A 24664-nucleotide genomic window follows, 5' to 3' on the forward strand; every position below is an offset into this window, starting at 1 on the left:
TGTTTGGGACAAGGGTTGCACACCGGTATTTTTCGTTCGGGTTTCGCACCTAAGCGCGCCCGCAGGATAAAAACTCACCAGGGCAAGATTAAAATTCTATGGGCCGAAACAACGTGTATCTAAAAATAGATGAGAACAAAATCAAATGCCATAGAAATCGGTAGTCGAGAGAACTTATAGTTTTATGCAATATGCAGTCATGTGTGAACTAATAAATACGTTAAAAATTATACATTTTAAATTATCTCCATGATCATATATCAAATCTATGATTTCCCCCTTAAAATGCAACCCTCAACACAGACAAATCTAACGAAAACTACGACCTTCCCCTCAACACATAAAAACCTAACCTAACTAACCCTCAATAAATATAAACCAAACGAAAATCACGACGCTCCCCTTAAATGCAACCTGCAATACACCAAACATAGAAACCCATGATCTTCCCCCACCCTCAATACAAACAAACCTAATGAAAACCACGACCTTCCCCTAACATACAAATAACACATACAAATTTAACCACGACTCTCTCAACAATAGCAGATAATAATAATATTCTGGCTCGCAAAGCACAATAAATAAATAATTTTACACGTATAATAATAATGATTTGCCTACGACGGCAAAACCCGTGGGCCTTTAAACAAATGAAATAAATATGGTCCACCAATACTCACAATGACCTGTGACTGTTTGATGGCAATTGAGCGATAAAAAGTTCTGGATAATCAATACAGCCAATTTTATGTATTAATAGCAAATTCAAAATCAGAAAAAATAAATTTAGTAAAACTAAAAAACAATGAAAATTAATAAGCTGGACGATATCTGAATGAACGATACTTTACCAAACGGTCGAATCACAAACGAAGATGATAATACAAAGATAATACTCAACAACGTGGTTTGAACAAAATGGCTGTAGACGTACGAAAACTTGACATGAAAAATGATGTGCACACCACGAAGTCAAATAGACGAGATCGCGGCAGTGTCGACGACATTCATCATGAAAGCTATGGCCACCGGACACTACAAAATGAAAATAAATGTCTCAGTGCCACCACACTAAAACTATAACATGAGAACTTTGTGAAATTTATTATTATCTGCATCGTTAAAATAATGAAATTGTAACTCTTGTTCAGACATTTTACTCATATCTAATGTAGGTAGATATAAATGTTTTTTTATGTTATTTTTTCATGCTGAATGTTTCTGAGTACTACTTGTTTTATTTTGAGCAATAACAAGTTCTGGATAATCTATAAATCCATCAAAATTTGTGTCATCCAAGGTTAAAATAAGATCAATAAGTTGCATTAGCTCTTCACCCTTAAATATTTCTTCTGATGGAAGTGCACCACCAGCAGCTGGATCATGGCTACCTTGAACATGCCAATAAATGAGTAACTGATAAGTACACATCCATCTAACTTATTATTATTATCTGCATTGTGCATTTTAAAATTATGAAATTGTAACTGTTGTTCAGACATTTTACTCGTATCTAATGTAGGTAGATCTAAATGTTTTTTTATATGCTCGCTTTCCTCAACCAAGTTTGAAGTATGCATCACTTTTTGAGGTTGATGTCCTTGAGAACCACCCAAGATGCCTGCGCCCGATACAATGTTAGAGTTTGATGCATGGAAAAAAACACAGTGGCATCCCATAGTAAATTATGCCGACTTCGAGGCGCTTCTCGTTAAATGTACCGAAGAAAAAGGAAAAAATTCAACTATAATTTAAAATCATGAGCCTATGAGTTATGGTTTTGTCGTAAAGCTCGATGATCACATACCAAACGAACTGCTTGAAGTATTTAAAATACCAACATCGCTAGTTATATATCACGGTAGTGAGAGCCGACAGGACGTGGCAAAACATTTTATAAAAATTATTGTGGAAATAGCAAAAAAAAAATAGACAAACTACTTCAAACTATTAAATACTATAACTACTAACTATTTATAACTTGGACATCTGAACAATAGCGATTACATGATGCATGTACAACATGTAATTTATGTAAAATGGATTTTCCAAAGTAAACCATAAAGTAGCTGATCACTGCTATTTATCTGGAAATTTTCGGCTAAACATTATGCAATACATGTAATCTAAAGCTTCAACATTCAAACTTGTCCACCTGTTTTCTTCCACAATTTATCAAACTATGATGCCCACTTTTTGGTAACTGAGCTTGGATATGACATGATCACAATTTCTGTAATACCAAACAGTGAAGAAAAGTTTATTTCATTTTCGAAATATATCAACAACTCCTTCACAATCCACTTCATAGATACATATAGATTTATGGTTTCCAGCTTATCAAATTCAGCCAAAAATTTAATAACACCAGGACTTGAGAAATTTAGAGAAACTGCAAAACATTTTTTAATCGAAGACATATCACTCATTACTCGTAATAGTGTTTACCCTTATGAATTTACAGATGGCTGGAACAAGCTGAAGAAAACTCCCTTTATTTGGCAACATACACCATAGACCCAGCATTCTACTACACTTGTCCAGGATTCTCTCTTGATGCGATGCTGAAACATACTTCAATGAAACTGGAACTACTTCATGACTATAATATGTTGCTGATGATCGAAAAAGGTAATGACACAATATTTTATAATATATAATTATTTAATAGTAAATAATTTATTATTTTAGGTATACGTGGAGGCTCACTAAAGTGAGATGCGGTACGCGAAAGCAAATAATTACAAGACTCCAGATTATGACGAAACAATACCTAAATCATGGTTGATCTACCAAGAGCGTAAGTGTTTTTTATAGTTTTATTTATTCAGTTAAATATAGTTTTAATAATTTTAGGTAATAACTTGTTTGGATGGGCCATGTCGCAATACATGCCATGTAATGGTTTCAAAAGGGTTGAACTATCACTAAACGGTTTAAATGATTTGACGGAAACATCATCCGCCCTATCATAGGGCGGATATATGAAATAGATATTTCATATCCTCAAAATCTACATGATATCCACAGTGACTTACCTTTTCCTTCCTCAAAACAGCATACCATCCGGCTTAAAAGTAAAAAAAATTGATGGAAACATTAGAACCCAAGAAATATTATAATATAATATTTCTTGGGTTCTAATGTTGCCATCAATATTTTATTATATTATTGTTTATTATTACCGTAATCTACAAAAAGCCATTGAAAACGGCATTAAAGTGGAAAACGTAAGCGTTTATTTTATAACAATTGTGCGATGAATACATTATAATATTTTTAGGTACATAGAGTCATAGAATTTAATCAGTCGGCATGGTTGGCTGATTACATCAACCTGAACACTGAGGTGCGTAAGAAGACCACAAACGATTTCGAGAAGGACTTTTTTAAGCTTATGAACAATGCAGTATTTGGTATATTGTTGTAAATTACAATTTTAAATTTTTCATAACATTTTTTATGATTCAGGCAAAACGATGGAAAATGTTCGTCAACGTATACAAATTAAGCTAGTATCCAGTGAAAAGTATTTACAGAAATTTATAAATAAGTCTACATTCAAACACTGCACAACTTATAACGAAAACCTCAACGCTGTATCGCTTGAAAATAAGATTATCGATTTTTGTAAGCCTATCTATATTGGTAAATACATGGGTACTTTAAATTTTCTATCAACATATTATAATATTTGAAATTTTCAACAAGCTTAGTAAAACAATTAGTAAAACACTAATGTACGACTATCACTGTAACGTCATACAAAAACATTTTGGAGACAAAATTGAGCTCATGTATACCGATACAGATAAATATATATTAATAATATCTTAATTTATCAAATATAATAATCGATATTAATTTTTTTAAATTCACTGGTTTACTATATTCAGACTGATAACTTTTACAAAGACTCGGAGAATAATTTAAACTTGCTGGACAGAATGTGTGTTATGAAGTGAACCAACATATTAGTTTTGTAATCATTATTAGAATTGAGCCTAAATATGCAAAACAATACCATAATTTTAATCGAATTTAAGAGTTCATAAAACTATGTAAAAAAAAAAATAATTTAATTAAGATATATGTATGTATGTCATAATATCATAGTAAAAATATTAAAAATCGTGTACAATTATGTTAATTCCAATAAAGTCATAGATAAATATAATTTCAAAAGGATATATGTTTAAATCATAGACACCAATTAATGGTACAACGATGAGCAATTCCATAATATGCATTCCATCATGCGCTGATCCCAACTACAGTATTTGTGTTAAAATGGGTATCCATTATTCAAATCACCATTAATAGTATAAAATATATCAACCTCTTCTCCATAGTGCCTATAATACTAAGTAATTCCCATATTTAAATTCTCAAATAAATAAAATTTCACAGTGACAAAGTTCTTATATATTAAATTATCATTGTTTAGTAATTATTTATTTTTAAAATATAATAGAACCTAAGGCCACAAGTTAAATTTTTTTGCAATATACATTTTTCTCGTATATATATTGAAAACATGAAGCTCATGAATCGTTAAATGTAATGATAACTATTTAAAATATACTATGAAAACAAAATTAACTGATAACCACTATACTTTTATATATTACCTAAATAATACTTGATTCATTTCATGACTCTTTCATGTCCAAACGTCATAGTAAACATCCTTCATACAGCTTAACAATATTCTTCATATATAATTATACTTTATTTAGTGTGTCTACGTTCAATATTTGAATCGTATCAATGTTGGTCCGTGTTAAAAGTGAGGGAAAATCATGGTTTTCTATAGGTTTGGTGTATTGCAGGTTGCATTTAAGGGGGATGGTTCCTAATTAGATTTATAATTTTTGGGGGGGTCGTGGTTAGATTTGTATGTGTTTAGGAGAAGGTCGTGGTTTTCATTAGGTTTATTTGTATTAAGGGTGGGGGAAAATCATGGGTTTCTATAAGTTTGGTGTATTTCAAGTTGAATTTAAGGGGAGGGTCGTGGTTTTCGTTAGGTTTATATTTATTGAGGGTGAGTTAGGTTAGATTAGGTTTTTATGTGTTGAGGGGAAGGTCGTTAGTAGTTTATCTGTGTTGATGGTTGCATTTAAAGGGGCATATTTTAGATTTTATAGTGGGCACCTCCCAAACATATATAGTTGTTGCCTATAATAATGTGCTATGCTTTAACATGTAAAATTTAAGGGGGATGTGGCGCAGAACCGCCAATATTATACTACTGACGTGTACATAATATATTTCGATCAACGCTATTCTATTTTATCGTTTTGCCCGTTCTGTTCAACTGCCAGACAATTAACAAACCTCAAGAACAAAACGTAGAACAGTTAACAACTGCTGTTCACTTGGTTAACTTTGTATATTATAAGATATTCGCCATAACAATATCCACGTACTACAATTCGTACGTGATAAATCCTCCTATTAGTCATGTACATTTTGATTTTGTCGTCGAATAAATGTAATTTGAAAAGACGCACGAAACTTAGCGTAGAACACAAACCATGATTTATTCACACGTATTGGGCGTGTTTCTTGTTTTTTTTTTTTTTTGATCAATCATCATTTTAATCGCAGAAACGGTACCTATCGTAAGTTGAAAACTATACGCTGAACAATTTGAACATAGTTTATCGATCGGATGAGATTAGGCATATAAACAAACATCATCATCAATCGCGAGTATACCACGATTTAAAAATGAACATTCTTGCGTTTGTATATTTTGATTTTGGGTGAATCGAGAAATGTATTTATTATTGAATCGTTATCGATTTATATTTTCGAGTTCTAATAAGTACTGCGAGTTCGACAAGTGTCACGTTACAACCAATAATGGTATGATTAATAATCAAAATTAATAATTAATATGGAACAACAGGCATTCAGAGCATTTGCAATAATCATCAGCACATTGGTTATGAAAAAAAAAAAAAAAAATCGACTGGTAGAGAAAAAAGTCTTACATTATTGTAGTTTATTAAACGTTATTAAACATTATTTTCTACAGGACCAACGCGCTTGATCGATGATTTATATCGTTTTATTACACATACAATACCATTTACCTACATGGTGTACGGCAATAACAAACCCATAAGACGACGTTTAGAATGTAATACAGTAACAAGTAACCTATAATGGTTTTCCACTGCAGATATTTATAAATGTGTTCGTATCTGCATTTATATTTTTACAGTGGAATTTCTGTTTTATTTCAATTTTTCGTGTTTTCATGTGTACGGAGAAAATTAAAAATTCTATTGATACTCAATACACGAACGAACCGTGACACAAAAAACTCATGACATACCGAAACGTAAGAAAAACCCTCGGAGGACACATGACTTCCTGCGCCTAGTTGACACGTAAAGCTTGTAAAGGCGAGACTTTCAGGAAAACTCTCACGGACCCCCGTTCGATTGGATGCGGAAACACATCGCCACGTAAAAGTCCTTGTAAAACAGCACTTAAAAAATTAGACGTCCGCGTTCGTCCGCACCACCTTTACACGAGACGTACCTAAGCGTGCGCGTACAATGCGTACAGGTATATAAAGTATATGTTGTAGAATTACTGGCGAGCATACACACACACGCACACCAACAAACAGCCGTTTGGACCTAAGTACTACGACGAGGTGTACATATGCACACACACACACACATATATATATACAAACGGATATTGAGTTTTTATGATCTATAATTATGGTAACTATCTCCCTAATAATTATTATTGCTGTACGGTTGCGTAAGGAAACTACTGCCGGCAGGTAGGTTAATAGCATTGTCAGTGGCCCCAGGCATCAACGACGGGGACGGCTCCAATGCCGCGCGCGCCGTCGACGTTGTCGTCATCGTCGTCGCCGCTCCTTTCGAGATCTGGGTCTTACAAAAAAAAAAAAAAAAAAAAATCCACAAAAGGAAAGAAACGAAAAAAAAAAAAGGGAAACGAACATTAGGGTTTTTTTTCCCCTAACTTATATTATATTATTATTATTATAGCCGTTTTTTTTTTTTTTTGTTTTGTTCCAAATCTTTATTGTTATTATTATGTTAAATAATTTTACGTATACAACTACGACATCGGCTGCGAAATGGAAAGAATAATATTATGATCTACGAATACCTTATACGTATTTTAGGATAATTTTCGTATGTATAATCCATCCAGAGTGCATAAATATTTATTAATCGCTCCGTGCAGTGTACTATCGACACATTTAGTGTGTGCTATAAAATATTATTTTACACTCACATGGATATCGGCAATTGGGTTCATAATTTTATATTTATTTTAAACTGTAGTCGATAGCTATATGAGGGTTAGAGTATACTTTATAAAGACCAGAAGTCGTCTGATCCGAGAAACCTTTTATAAATAGGGTCGTTAAAATGGTTTGTACATTATACTATAAAAATAGTATAATCGTTAATAATTTTCTTTTTTTTTTTCTTTTACTCTATTTATGTACATACTATTGCACATGATGATTGCATACTATATTGTAATTATAGAACCAAGTGCAGGATCAAGAGTCGAAATCATTTTAGACCGTTAAAAACATATAATGTTAAACACCGTTTTATGAGTACACACATAAAGGTTCCTCGAATTTAGTAGAAAATAAATACAATTTTAAATATTTATAAAAAGTTACAAAATAGTTAATAAAATACGTTCTTTGCCGTCAACGATTATTATTATTTTCAAACGTTAAAAATATTAAAAAACGGTTTAGAATAATTTAGTGTCTAATAACGTAGTGGAGTGGATATTTAGTGCAATATAAATTACTGATAATAATAATTAACGTAAAAAAATATTTGAAAAAAAACTCTTCATAACTCTACAAAGTGTTTCAGTGCATATAAATATATGAACATAAAATTACGAATGGTATTTTACGGTGGTCGTAGAGCAAAGGAAAGAACACGCTTTAATTTTGTTAGCAATGTAAAAATTCGATGTTCTGTTGTTTTATTTAGTAATTTTACGTGTTTATCTGGTCTGCAGAATAAAATTATTAAAAAACAATTGTTACGACAGTAATAGTAATAAATCTAGTTTTATACGAAATGATTAATGGTACGCGTAATTTGATTTAAATAACTGTATAATTTTTAATTATTACACCAACCTTTAAATTCTAATAATGTCTGTGTTACCGAAACTATTTGACGTTTTTATTGCATATTATAATTTATAATTTCGCCAACAGGTTTTAACAATTAACTCGTATAGTTACAAATATGTTATATACCTCCTAATTGGTGCAGTTAATAATTTATAATATCAATTTGTGTTGAAGTCATAACTCATATGAAAACAATATTACTGTTTTTATGTAAACTATATAATTATTGTAATTTAATATATACACATAAACTGTGCATGACAGATTTTCGCTATAAACAAGAGGTGTTATAATTTATTCAATTAAATCGAAATATCGTCGAGAGTATTAAATATATATAACACTAATAACATATGAAATATATAAACATATAATGTTTGACAGTTGTAATAATAATAATTTTTCGAAATAAGAAATATTCGAGTTAACCATTATTTATTATTCAAACGAAACCAATAATTCATTTGCAATGGAAAAATGGGAAAACAATTACACTGTATACGAGCCGAGTGACAACTTATAACTACAATTGCTTGTTATGAAGGCGAAAAACATAACCAAAGTAATTACTTAAGCAGGAACTAATTACTAATGATAATGAACATATTGCCATGCATTTATATATACCCTACATTACAATATAACCTTGTGAAACGAAATACAGTTGAACTGTCCAACTCGATTACAGGTAGTTTGGTTTCCAATTTTTGTAATATTTTTTAAATTTTTTTTTTTTTTTTATAATCAAAATTAAAATGTTTTATTTTCACTTGTTCTACAAAAACTGTATTATGTTAATAGACCCGCGTGGAACGTATGCTACGTACGTGTATTATATACTGGCTTCAGCGGCGTAATTATTTCGAGAAACATCTTATGTCTTACACGTTTTCGTTTTTTATCAATCGCGAACCGTTTATTATGTGTATAAACCACTTGTATTACAATTAGAAATCGAAAGGGAAAAAAAATGAATTATTCGAGAACGCGTCTTTGCCAACTTCATTGTTCAGTATACGCGCGGTCCGTCCGCAGATGGCGAGGAAAAAAATTAAATTGATTTCTTCATTTTCAACACTAGCTTGTAATTAATAATTGTATTCTTTCCGGCCTAGTACGGTTTTTTTATTCGTAAGTTCATTGCGGCTATTTTCCAACCAGTTTTGCATGCATCGGCCACGTCCCGTCGTATTTATTACTCTTACCACAATATACTACGTGTACCTATACCCGGAGTGCGTAAACATTTTCTCGTTTAGGTTTTCGTAAGCAACGTTTCCCTTCCCCTCGTACGCCTCAGCTGGTCTCATCGTATACGAATAATGTTATTTTTCATATCTTTAAAATAATAATAATAATATTAATAACAACATATTATGTTGTCGTCTATATCTGTTGTGTAAAGCATATGTTTCTGTACACTCGCGTGTACCACGCTACGTCAGAAGTTAAACCCGCCGAAAAAAAAAAAAAAACACGAACATAATAATACATCAATTTCTGACGTAACAAATAACAATGTTTATTTGAAATGAGCTTATTTGATTTCTTTTCCCCGTCTTATTTGAATTTGACACACGTTTACGACTTAAAAGGTATGTATACACAAACGCGCATTGTTACTACAAATCACCACCACTTTATGAAAATTATATATTATAATACTTGTTTTTTATGTTTTTTATAGACGATTTTTTTTTCGCAAACGTTTTGATAACAGTACTTAGCCGTTGATATACATTATTGCATGATTAAAAATTGTTTACTATCGTACAAGAATGCAAGTTTAATTGTATTTGCGTTTGATCGTGTACATCGGAAGTCGTTCTAAGACAAAACTCACGCGTTTCATACCGCACGTTTTGGTGTGGATAATTTCTGTTATGAATAATTTTAATTTATTAAAATAGTAATCAATGGAATTGAAGAAAACAATGTCATAGCTATCAAAAAATTGAAACATTTAATGGCAGTCAAAGAAATGTGATCAAATTTAATATTTATAAAAGTCAACAATGGTAAAATACCAAGTTGTATAACTTCTAAAGTTATATCTTTAGTTCAGACAATTGGTGTCGTAAATTATGCCAGACATTGTATTTCAAGTAATACAAATAATTATGAAAACGCAATAAAAAAAAAAATTGGAAAATATCTTGTTCTAAATATTTGTGGTCATACTATAAATGGAAACGATTTCAAACACTTTAGAAAACAAATAAACCTCTCTAACAAACACATCAGAAGAATTAACACCAGACGATATTTGCCACTTTAAATATGCTCCTCTGTCAATACTACTGTTACCAGTAATAAGTCAACATTTTAAAATTTCAGTTTTTTTTTTTTTTTTAATAAAATTATAAATTATCTAATAATTTATTAGTATTTACGAGTATTATTTTTATAAAAGAATAAATGTAAAATAAATTTATTTGTCATTTTTAAAGGACATTTTCCTGGCAAAATGCCTTTTTTAAAGGCATTCTTAGCTTTTTTTTAGTGCATTTTTATACGATTTTTAATGCATTTAAATCCGAGCCCTAGTAATAACTAATAATGTATTATTGTGATCGTCCTTAGCGATTTCACTGAAAAATAGGTAAGGTAGAGGTATTTTTATTAATTTACATAAATTTCAAATCAAAGCACTCCGTTCACAACCTGTATAATGTACATTAATACAAGTCATTTGTTCATCACTCAATTCATTATAATCATAAGTTTACTGAAAATAATAATTGACATGTTGTACATGGTACGAATTATTATGTTATATAAAAATTGTATTTTTTCTCTAAACTGAACGTTCTTTAAAAAAGGAAAAATAATTTTGCCCTGGGAAGATGTCCTCCAACTATCCGGCTTCGTTCAAAGGACTTTATTAGAAGTCTCACCGTCCTGGCCCGGCCGCCACTGGTTGCACCTATTCACTTTTCCCCGCACGGATCTCGGAAACATGCGTGCCGCATGACTACATGCATTATTCTTATGATCTTATCAAGCAAACTATATTTGACACAATCCATTTCATATATTATAATCATTATACGTATGCACGTGTGTGAGTATGAGAGTGTATGTTTGTCGGGTACATCTATCGAGATGAGAAATCGTGTAAAACACGATTTAGAACAATCGAACACGGAACATTTAGTCGCTCGTGCAGACTTTTACGGCGTGGCCATTATGTCGAAACTGTAATATTATAATCGTTTAACATCGTGATTTGGTGATATGTAAAATAGCTATAACACGAAGAACACGGGAAATTTAAAACGGCCCGAAATATTTAATTTTTTTGTTTCGGTTTTCGGTTTTTAAGTATTTATATAAAACGGTGCTCAGTATTATTATGCAACACATAATCGTATATATAGCACATCACGTATTACTATTTCGAATTAGATATTTGGGTCTTGGATAACGTGCGATCAGTTCACGATATGATTCAGTACGTTGCACATGACGCACAATATACACATAAATATTAGGTCGTAGTCGTGTGATGCATCAAACATACTAACAGACCGTTAGTAACAGTTCCAAACAACAAGCAAAACATGCTATAATTCGAAATTTAGCGATTTGCAAATGTTACATGAAAATTTGTTTTCACGGCAAAATGTTGGTAAAGAATCAAAACATTTTTTGAACGCAATTCTTTTTTGAATTATTATATCGAATTTTCCGCTATCGCGAAAATTCGCTGTTCATTTACTACGACGCGACGGTACGCCTTAGACACGTTTTTCCAATTCTACACAGTCGAGCGTCAAACGCGTGTTGAATTTTAACGATAAAACCTAATAGGAAAAAAAAATCATAGTAAATTTATAATACAACCAACATACTGATAATTTTATCTTGAAAGTAAGGGCTTAGAATAAACATAGTTCATAGAGAACATAGATCTTATCCATTTTTTTTGCTCCCATCCATTGTTCTTCTATAACTCACTTAATATTATTATATTCATTTATTATTAGTAGTATTTGTCTATAGAATTATTGTCTATATTATCTGTAGGTAACTTGAAATAATAAAATCAACCATCAAAATATATTATTTGACTGTTTGAAAATAAACCGGCATTACAAATGAACATAGAAAAAAAGATAGTCTATACATGATTATCAAGAACATTTATATATCACACTGAAATTTTGGAGACGACAACATCGTTCTCAGTAAAATATAATTAAGACGGTTAATAAATTAATAACTGTTATGATTTTTAAAAAATAAAAAATATTACGGCATCAATATATTAACATATGCATTCATATGTATTGTAGATGACCACTGAGAAGTCCTACGTGAAATTTGAACTATGAAAAAATGATAAGTTAAAAATTGAAAAACAACTTGAAAATAATCACGTCTACCGGTTTCTTTGTAACCCGGTTGATTTGTTATTTTTGGTACAAACAATTGTTATAACATTGAAACTTGTCAAGTGTGGTGAAAACATTTCTAAAATGAGTTATAATGAAGTAAAATTCTCGTTTTATTTATTTGTTGATAAATATTAAAATAAATGTCACGCACTTAATATGTAATAGTATATTATACTATTATTATCCATGACCTATTTTATCAATATATATATATATATTGATAAAATAGGTCATGGATGAAATCCCTCCCAGTTTGATCACCACTGATTAAGTTTTTCGCATTAACAAATTCTTCAACATTTTATGCGATTCGTATCTGATACATAAGTCGTCATTTGTCATTCATAAGTTATATTTATACGCGCATGTAAGAAGGCAATTTAAATAACAGTAGAAGGAAAAATTCATGGGGACGTTTATATACACAGGCTTAGGTTGAATAATAAAAAGTATTTATCTATACCTGAAATATGTGTTATTATAAAATTGCATTTATAAACAATATCGGTTGTCCCTTCCCTCCCCCTTAGTTTCTATTTTCAGAAGGCCCTGGTAGTAAAAGATTTCTATAATTTCGTGTAATCAGAGATGGACGCCAAACCAAATTATATTTATGTATGTATTATCTGTCACACACACACACACAAATACCAGCGTTTGTACTTGCGTTTAGGTATAATAAAAGTAATATAAAGTTACGAGAATGACTGTACAGAAAAGTAATGGGCCCAATGACAGTGTAACTGGAGAACGGCAACGGCGACGGTAATATAAGAAGACGATGATAATGATATAAAGGAATTGGTTCTACGACAAATTCGTTTGCGTTAGATTTGCCCGAGTTAGAACTTTGTGTGTGATGTCGTATATAACCTACGCGTTTTGTAGAATATAATAGTGTCTGACGTGAAAGGCCACAAGATCTTATTGCTGAAATACTAACGAAATGAGCACTTGAAGAATAGTAAAAAGACAATTTTATACCTCTAGAAAAAAATACAAGGCAAATAATATTTTTATTCTACTGCTAAGTAGAAATTTTCCCGATATTGTAATAACATCATTTCATTTTTGTTAAAAGAAATGTCAAACATATCTATAAATAATTAAGTTTTAAATTAATTTAACAATTCCATTATTAACCCAACTTTAATTACTTTAAAATCCAAATATCATATTCAATTTTCTTCGTATATCAATATACACCATATGGTAATGATTGAAAAGAATAAATGATCAAATCTTAAAGCGGATGAAAATAGTTGAAGCTTATATGATTTATAATTATTCAATAATTAAAACTAACTTGACTTTATCATTTAACGCGTAAATTTTCAGTCTTGCGAAAACACGACAATTTTTTTTTTTAACCAGAAACCAAAAACATCTGTTAAATGAGTTAAACTTTTTTATAGTATTGTAAAATAATTTAAAATATTGTCATTCATAAGGTATACTGACGCAACTAAAACGCTTCTCTTACCAACGACTGGTATAAATATGATCACCCGTAAGATAACATGTGCTCTTTGCGGTTAAAAGGGACTCTTGCGGAACTCTTAGTGGTTATAAAGTCGCAGACGGATGAAGGTTACATATGAATATATTAAATGCATTATTATGGTGGATGTTATTTTCCTTTAATTAAATAAATATGTATACAGTGCTGTGTCTAGGGAGCAAGTGAGTATGTTTGCTCCAGGTGCTATTGGTATAAGGGCGTTCTTAAGCTTATGAAAAATATAATAAGTCAAGAACATACCTCGTACGTAAGTGGATTACGTAAGAGCGTTGTATTTTTATTAGTCCCGGGAGTCAAATTTCTTAGATCAGCCAATATATATATATAGATATATATATCATATACATATATACAAGAGCAACGATAGATAATTATGGCATAAAAAAAGGACTCAAAACGTTTTATCAAGTTGTTTTCACTCTTTGGTTGATATGGTTCATAAAAAAAGCTATAAAATTATAACAATTTCGAAGCATTTCCGTTACATGACACATAATACACATAACACATGCCGTGTAAATTTGATTACACTAACAGGTGATAAGCTTTAAGGCGCTGGAGTTTGACTAGCGTAGGAAAATGTAATTTAAATTAGTTTTGAAATGTGTACAGTACCGGAGAAAAAAGGATTAAATATATGGAAAATTGTTTCTAAACGTACGTGTTCAATGTATCTGCAATCCATGAGACATGAGACATCAGCCGAGAATTAGAGATAGAGAAATAGATAAAATAGATAGATAACTATGAGAGGAGACACTTCTTCTCTTCGTATATTATTTTCTCATTGCCAAGACAGAATAGTATAGTAGACACCTGACATTGTCGTCAAAGATCATACGCGTGATGTATTACAATTAGGGTTTTAAAATTGCATGACATTTATTTTCTTGAAATATTTCAATTTCAGTGAAAAATAAAAATAAAAATATTGTACCTAAAACTTTATAGTTTCATTAACTTGCCAGTGAACATTTTTATAAGCTGGTTTATTGTATGAAACATAGAAAATACGCAACATATTTATATATAATGTAGAAGATATTTTACAAATGTATGATATAATAAATAGAGTGTTCTTTAGATATCTAGTTTTAATGAGAACATGTTATTTTTATTATTTCTAGTCGTATTTATAACGAATGCGGCAGTATAAATTATTAAACGACTCTTTGTTTTGTCTATTGAAAATCGAATTGATAATGTATTGAACTGTATTATTACGATACAGGTAATAATGGTTTTGTATTTACGATGAATGAAAACTATTTTATTATGCTGCAATCTTGATCAACACCGGTCTTTACCAACAGCGATGAATCAAATTTTTTAGAACGGTTGTTTTCCATCGGCTCCATCGCAGGACCATTTATTTCGGGCATGGTGCTTTTCAAATGATTTAGATTATTTTTAATCAGCTCAAGTTTACGTTCCCTCGGCACGTGCTACGGTAGGGACAAGTGAAATAACGTTGAATATTACATTCGTACCATGTGTTTTTCACGTTTATTAGCAGTAGCCCGGATATTATCGTCTAGTCGTCGGATAATCCGTGTACACGTTCGGCACTCATTAATCAAATATGTTTAGTACTATTATTTCAATGTTCCGCGATTTGCACTCAGTCGCGCGCGTATCGTGGTGGGCACGAGAAACGTCCGGACCGCGATAAAGAACCGCGTTGAAAACGAACGGATCGAATGAATCATGCTCGTTCGGCACTGTCATCGGAGTCCGAAGTCACCACTCGATTTTCATTTTGGGGTCGGTCTCGGCACCGGTTATCATTTTAGCTTTCTGATTGGTCGTTTGATTTTGCCACGCTTTTTAAAAACTGTTACCTGGTATTATGTGTTATTTAATATTATCACATTGCAATGCATATTTACTATTTATTTTTTTATAATGTGTGAATACAATTAATCTTTAAAAGGGTTTTTACTTTTTACTTTTCGCAGGTAGCTTTTTAAGTAAAATATTATAAGTCGAAAAGTTTCTTAAAATGTTTAAATTAGTGGAATTTGATGATAGTTCATTTCATTCTAATATGTTTGTAATAGTATTTTTACCATGAATACTAATCCAGTTACAAATATCTTGTTCGGAAAACATATTAGAATTATTATGAATTATTATCGAATTCCGTTAGTTTAAACATTTTAAGAAACTTATCGACTTATAATATTTTATTTAAAAAGCTACCTGAAAAAATTCAAAAGTAAAAACCCTTTTAAAGATTATTTATATTCATACTTAACAGTAGCATCATAAACAATAAATGGGCATTGCAATGCGATAATATTGAACAGCGCATAATACTAGATAACAAGGTTATAAGGTAGCAGTTTTTAAAAAGCGCGGCCGAACCAAACGACCAATCGGAAAGCTAAAATGATAACCGGTGCCGACCCCGGTATGGTAATATGCGTCCGGGGCAAAGCGCACGCAAGCGCGTTAATATTACGTAAACCGAACGCGTTAAAACGATAATCGAAAAACGCGCGTCCGCGTACCTGCGCGCGGGCGGCACTCGAGAACGGCTCGGTGAAACGCGATCGACGCGTTTGTAATCGGGAAATCGTGCGCGGGCGCGCGGGACGCCGACGCGATATTCGTTCGTTCCGTTTCCGGTAAAACGACTGTTACACGGAAGAGCCTATTACGATGGCGTCGCAATCGAATCCGTTCCACGTAACGTCGCGTTACGCACCGTGACAATGCGATACGCGTTATTTTCATATCCACCATCCGTCCACCGGGTGGTGTTTTCCCACTCGACGGTCCCCGTGACGTTCTCGGCGCGCCCGCGATCCAGCGGTTCTCGGATTTCTCCTCTCGGGCGGAGCTCTTCGGATGGTTCGCGCGAAGCGGAGAAAACAATTCCACGGCCGCCGTGTTGAACCGGACGTGCGAATTAAAAAAAAAAAAAAAACTAATCGTAAAAAACGATACGCTCGACGGTTTGCCGTTCGATTTGTTTCTTTATCGCTAGCGCCTATAAGTTTTTTTTTTTAAAAAGAATATGACTTTATTGAGAAATCACAATCTATACAAGGGTGTACAGCGGGTAACAGTTGTGGTGGTTGAAAAACTATGAACCAAGATAACGTGGTAGGAAATCTCACAACAGAGAGACACCTAGTGGCTTTACATTTAACGGTTAAAATTTACAATTATTTGTTTTTACAATTCATACGGTTTTCAGGTCTCGGCACCAGTTCCGTTTGAGTCTTCTCGTTGGATTTCCATGTAGTGTGGGCACGGCGAGGTCCCCGATGAACATGTTGGGGTTGGATTGAAGCGTTCGCCTATAAGTCTATGCACGCAACGTACGCAAACAACGGTCGGCGGTGACCATACGTTTCGCGATCCTTCGCGCAGTTTTTATCTTTTCAGACGCGCGTGTACGGCTATATTTTTATTCGCGACGAGAACGAGTCGTTCCATAAACACCCCAGCACTGATACGGTCCGCAACCCGTGGACTTGAACACTACGCCCGGTTTCATATCCGTACACATGTACGAGTACTCGCTCACACACACACACAATTAACTTATGTGCATGTGCAACGGTAGTGGACACGACGAAACCAACGGTTGTACGATTTCTTCTCAGCGACCGACAAATCTTGAAACGCACTGCACAATTTTCACTTGGATTACGGAACGGTCGTCGGAAAAACAATAATAATACGAGTGGCGGTAGGTTTGCAGTCGAAACCCAAACGAATGAATTCTTGCAAACACGTTTTTTCAACATTACAGTAATGCACCGAATGCCCATCTCACCAGGGCGCGGAAAGGCCGAAAACACCCGCTCTCCTACCCTCTTGAAATGTAAATTTTAATAAGAGAACATCCGACGAGCAACGTAAGCATGAGTAGTGTATAAGCAGTACCCTAATCGTAAATCGTGTAGCTGCAACGGTACATTAGTGAAATTGATTTTTGCGTTATTCGCAGAAACATTTCGAAGAATGTCGTGGCCCGCGGCGCGGCCAAACGGTTTCCAAGAACATTACGAATCAGAAGTTTGCCCGGTTTTATAAGAACCTATAGGTTCGTCACGATATTTTTATCCGGAATCGAGGCATACGTGCTACAATTATTATCCTATTATTATGGCGTTCGAGGTACGTTTTGTATTATTATTATTTTTTTTTTTTTTCACGCCAAAGTACGAATTTTGCAGATTTAACTATGCACGTTAGTAATTCAATTATTTCAAATCCACAATACGGTGTTAAATACTCTTTAATTGTCCGTTTCAAACAGCCCGTCGAGAATAACACTTCTCAGTCCCTGCTACGTGAAACTGAAATGCTCGAAGTAATATTACTATGTATACATAATACGCAGCAGCCCGATGAAGAATTTTAATGTAGCGATGTAGCTAACTTGATTTCATTATGTGCATACCAAATCTTTCGTACAATGACATGGCACAATATGCATACTAATTCGACACTTTACATCAACTCCGTAATAAAGTTTATTTCAATTGTTTACCAATTCGTTTACGAATACCCGTCAAAATCACGGGCTTACAGTTTTATTGAAAACAAATATTAAATGGGCCTGTTTGGTTACTTATCACATTGCCAGTAACAAATACAATTTAACAGGTTTAAGTATGCATAAAAATCAAATGATAAAATCAAAACCAATACAAATAGTAAATTTTGTTTTCAATATTTTCGAAAAGACTAGTAATCAAAACTTGGGCGTCAACATTTGTATGTATATATAATGTGCATTATATATTATTATTAGGGTGTTAATAATATTATGTTCTACACGTTTTTTTGGGAGTTTTAAGTTTATATTTTCAAAACAAAATGTTTGCATGCCCGAGAGACGGTTTAAATGTGTCTCTTCGGGCACGATTGTCATGCGTTCGTCAGCCATATTATATACCGTTTAAAAATTCGTTTGGTGGAGGGCTTGTGAATATACTTTGCATAGTACTGATCGCTTAAGAGTTCTCAGAAGTCGCTACTGTATCATTACGCTATATTAATATTCATGTATACGAGCATAACATGCATAAAGATGGGTAGTGTGTGTATGCGTGTGTGTGTTAGATAGTCCGAGTCGAAACTAAATATATATTTTTTTTTAATGTAAATGTAGACCAAATGTGATTCCTGCAACGTTTGAAGTCAAATTAAACGAAAGGAGTCCAAAATATCGACTGGTTTATTATACCCTAGCTTTAAATAGTTAAATATTTCGATAACTTATAATTTATTTGGTTTACTGTTACCCCGATGATAGTAGTTGTGCGCGTGCAGTGCTTGGATTAGGATAACTTATCAGAGAAACGCAAGAATATACCGACGACGATTTATAAATTTAAAAGACTATTTTTAATTATTATAATCATTATTTGCAAAATATTTTCACAGGACTGCGTCAAAAAATATGAAATAAGAATATAAGAAAATATAAGAATAAACATTTTTTGGTTAAAAAAATAAAATAGTACATACCCGTATGCTTATTTTGTGAAAATTATATGCAACTAAAATAATTTATTATAATTATATATATAATTACCTAACACAGTTGATATTATGCGAACATCGTGTTTGATGAAAGAACAAATCTAATTAATATAAAATAAATAATATTGACGCAGCGTAGTTCATAATCATATTCTGTTATTTCTACATTATGTAAATTTTATAACGAAAATCAATTTGGGTTTTTAAATTTCACATTATATTTTTCGTAAAGTTTGATGCACATATCACATCGAATGCCAAATAGAAATCACGGCGGTTCCGTACTTCTGTCGCTTCTCGTCCAACCACGCTCGTGTTTAGATATCATATATATATATATATATATACGATACATGAGTGTAAGACCATCGATCGAACCTTGGATTGGCAGTCGTATTAGTATACGTTCGCAATACGCGTACTTCTAAGCTCTTCGGTTCGAACTAGATGATTGTCAAGCGATAAATATGTTCAGAGCACCCCGGATCCGAGGATCTTAATATACGTATATAATAATAAACATAATAAGCGCTATATATTAACCTACAGTAGGTATAACTACTACCTATTATGCGGAACTATACATCACAATAGTTTATTATGCACGCCGAAAAATAATTATTCAATTTAATGGTTTAATAGTAGCATATATTATAAACCGTGTAGTAAATACAGTAATCGACTAATAATAGGTACCAATAAAATCATATAAAAGTGCACATTGTATAAGTGCCTAAAATATTAGACTAATTGGGTATCATTATGTATAATAATATAATTGTCATCGAGTTATTAATCTCAGGAGATCAAGAATCGTTGTAACTGGTACAAGTGATTATAATCATTATATGTGCGATAATAGCAATTAACGCGTAAATAACATAACATTATACCATAAACACGGCAATAATTTGGAGTGCCGCTAAATGCTTACGGAACAACATCAATTGTTGTAAATTTATTGTTTACCGCTACACTGGATCGGGGGATAGACAGTTCAAGCCTTTTGCCATTCTACTACGATTCAGTTGGGATAACAGAGTTTTCGATTTAAAATGGAAAATAAGAATTTTATCGTACCATGTTTGTGCGTAACCATATATGTATAACATATTAACAATATTATTAGCATACATAGGTTTGTGCGGCCTAATGAGGTCACGAGGGATAAGATCACTTGGCATAAAGTGAGTTTCAAGTAGGTACTCACACAAGTTACACATACAAAATAGCAATGGTGGTTCTACGTGAGGGGGGGTGATAGGTTGATCACCCGCCCCTTGGGCCGTGTAAAAACTAAAAATATGAATGAGCAAACAGCTTACTAAAAATTGTTTTGGCGATAATTTTATGTCAAAACTGTTTACTGTTTACAAAAATGTTTGCTCCTATAAAGAGCGCTCGTTCTTTACCGGTTTACTCGTATGTACCGTGATCAGGTGGTATCAGAAAACTGGTCAAATGTATGTAAATTGTAAGAATATGCAAAATATTTACGCCCCTCCCCCCTTGTGGCTTCTCAAGAACCACCACTGCAAAATTGGCTAAATCAAACCACTGCTGGTGCGGTTGTCATGGCTCGTAAAATTTAATTGAGCAATAGGAGTTCCGACATTGTTAACTCGCCCAGATCTTGGGCCCTAGTCAGTCTTAGAAGGATATTATAAAATTGAAATAAATCCTTGTGTCCTCTCGACCCTGTAGCATAATATCGCTTTAATCGCTATACGTAAATATTGATTATATATTGAACTATAGCAATGCTTTCGCTGATTTCTTGGTTCTGATATTATTCAATCAACAAAAGAAGTAATATAAGACTTTTACCGTTCTAAAAATGGTATTCCCATCACAAAACTAAATTTGGTCCGCATAAATATTGAGCCCTAAAATTCTATATCTAGTTGAATACTCAAATAATGTAATTGAAATGTTGAAACGTATTTTTAAATCCAATATTTTCCAATATGGTGTTCAAAATAATTGTTTAATATTTTTTTTCTTCCAACATGCATGTTAACTTCTAATTAGGTCTGTTAAAAATGTTAGTTTTACATATTTATATATATTTTTAGGTAACTAAAATGCAGGCTATCAGAACGAGATGAATAATTATGGTTAATTTTAAGAAGAAAAAATCAAAATAAACAAATAACAGACAAATATTTACTATATGACTAAATTATTATCTGATACCACATATTTATAATTCGGTAAATCGTTCACAATTATTATATTTGGTTTTTTCTTTATTTAAGAGACTGAGTATTGACCTTATGTATCATATTAATTGACTACTGATGTATAGTAATGTTTATATTATAACTATTAATTAGTGTCCGCTTATCATTTGAATCCTATATACAGTAAAAAATACGGAGCAAAATTGATTGGAGATCAAGCGTAGGCATTAAAAATAATCTTTACAACGCGAAACGAAAAAGATCGATTACGTTTTCATAAAAACGCGTATATTTTTACAAAAATATTGAATTGTATGTACGAGTATATAAAAATAATTTAGATATAAATTATATGAGCTCTGTATAAAAGGACGATTCAGTTTTTATATTTATTCCCAATGAATAATATATACTATAATTCATGAATAATGATAATAAATTCAACTGTTTATATTTTTCAAATCTAGTATAAAAATATTAAAATTTATATTTTATATTGTTCTTCACAAGAGAAAACGGAAAAAATGAAATATGTTTCACAATTTTTTATGAATATTCGAAATGTATTCACACCTAGTATTTAATATATATTCATACATTTAGAATAAATATTCAAAACGGTTTATTTTTTCTGTTTTCAAATATATTCGTTCTAGCCGAATCAAAATTAGTATTTTTCTGGAGACGATAGATCAGTATAATATTTAAATTTTTATTATAATTTTATTATAATAATTTATTATAATTATTATTAAAAAATTTTAAAAATATTTAAATATCTCAATAATGACAGTATCATATTTAAATCTACAATTTATGAATATTTGACCGTTTTAGTCATCTGAACTGTATACGTATTATAATTTCAATAAAATATTAAATCTTCACTTCAATGCTTAAGAAAAACAATTGTCGAACTCATATGTTTAAGAGTGATATTTTTTGATTGTCCTAGAAGATAATCAATTTTAGTGTATTATAAATATTATTGAATACTACTTATTGTAAGATCGACCTTCACAAAGAATTATTCTTCTGGTACGATGATTTATTATTAATTTAGAATATTTATAGAAATAATAGGGGTTCAATGACAAAGAAAAATACTCAGACTTGCCTTACTTTTTTGTTTTAGTGATCTCACATTACAGTTGTCATAATAGCTTATGTTTATGTCTATACGAATAAAAACTCATATATTTCCTGAAAGTTATCAATTAGTTATTTAATTTATTTATACTAATTCATTATTAGTTCTAAAATACGTATATATATTTTTTTTTATTCTAAAACTATACCATATTCTATACCTCGAAGAAAACTTCTAAGAAACATCTAAAAATTTTCATTTTCAAAAATGTTCATCATACAAGATTAACTGTACTATTTATACAATTTATTATACTACATGTGCAAGATGTCAAGACTCTTCCTAAAAATGTTTTCTACTAAAAAATAAAACACTTAATTACGTACAAAGCCAATAGCTTCCTACTACTTGTTTACTTCCACTTGGAATCAATATAAATGAGCTTACAATCACATTTATCCAACGAGTTTTTTCATTTTCTATGATTCAAGACGTACAATATTATAGTATCAATGTATGCCATCGTCTTAAGTCTTGGAATTTAACTTTGTATTAATTAATTCATTTATTTAGTAATCAACAACGAACAGGCGTGAGAAGTAAAAGTCGTACAAAGGTCGAAGAATGTCAATTTATTTCTTCCCAAATTACATTTCAACTTCTATTTTCTTTTGTGATGGATATTCTCTTACCCCAAAATCTAATCCTAATGGTGTTCGTAGTTTTTTTAGAACTAAACGCACAGAAGTTCAGAATCATCCGTATCGATTGCATATTATTTAATTTTATCGTTTGATAAATATAACTAAATTATGCTAAAAAAAATTGTAATTAATTTAAAAAGTTCAAAATCGAATATCTATTTCTGATAGTTTGATAATTTATAATTGACATAATTATCATTTAAGTAATTACCAACTATAGATCTGTAATGTATAATTATTGTTTTACTAAATTGGCAGTTGTCACGATGATAATAATATTATAATATTAAAGGTCATACATGGGTGAACGAGAATTAGAAGGAATAGTTTAAATATATATATATATATATATATTATTGTAATATATTATAATATAATTTATATTATATATTATTATAATATACATTTTTAAACCGGACTATATTATATAAAAGTGCATAAAAAATTATAACTATGTAACTAATTGATACTATATAATTTTTGTTTTTGTTTGTTTGTAATAACATCTAATACACTGTTGGTTGTTATTCTTTGTAATAATTTGACTTATAAATAATAATAGATTATATAACGTAATACTTAATATCGTTTCTAAAGTTTTAGTACACTGAAAATTAAGAATATAATTTAAGTAAAATGTTAGAGTAGAGTTTTGCCGTTTCAACCGATCAAAATAATTTAATAATATTGTACTTAACGTGAGACCATTGTTTTTGTTTCCGTTATTACATATGAATACATTCATTATAATACATAGTATTAATTATATTGATGATTTTTTGCTCCTCACATGTCGTGCTTAAGTGTAATCCTTAGGATTACAGATCATACTGCGAAAACTATCTGAAACTATACGTAAAACGAGAATGTATAGAGTTTGATTTGGCTTTTGCTTTTTTAGTTTTTTTATTTTTTTTTTCAAAAAATGCTATTTTTATACTTACCATACGTATTGTATCCAATCGTTAACATGACGTGTTGTTATGTGTATACACAAGACTAACTTGCGACCTGGAACGACTACCGTGTCCAACGATGATATTTGCCTGTTATTTAGGGTCAACAATCGATCGGTTTTGCG

The 24664-nt window shown here is 31.4% G+C and overlaps 1 protein-coding gene and 1 pseudogene across 1 annotated transcript in view; one reads left to right on the forward strand and one right to left on the reverse strand.

The window, feature by feature from the left end:
- Positions 1-1209: 1209 nt before the first annotated feature.
- On the reverse strand, positions 1210-1682 carry LOC112692220 (annotated as a pseudogene).
- A 1464-nt stretch (positions 1683-3146) lies between these two features.
- The window catches only part of LOC112692228 (homeotic protein distal-less), a 201637-nt gene continuing 180119 nt past the window's right edge, over positions 3147-24664 (forward strand). The window contains exons 1-3 of the mRNA XM_025566841.1: positions 3147-3233; positions 3287-3419; positions 3475-3633. Coding sequence (XP_025422626.1) covers positions 3147-3233; positions 3287-3419; positions 3475-3633 — 379 coding nt within the window. The remainder of the gene's footprint in view (positions 3234-3286; positions 3420-3474; positions 3634-24664) is intronic.

The sequence above is a fragment of the Sipha flava genome, unplaced genomic scaffold (genome assembly GCF_003268045.1).
Source record: "Sipha flava isolate LNK unplaced genomic scaffold, YSA_version1 116_pilon_pilon, whole genome shotgun sequence".
Lineage (NCBI taxonomy): Eukaryota > Metazoa > Arthropoda > Insecta > Hemiptera > Aphididae > Sipha > Sipha flava.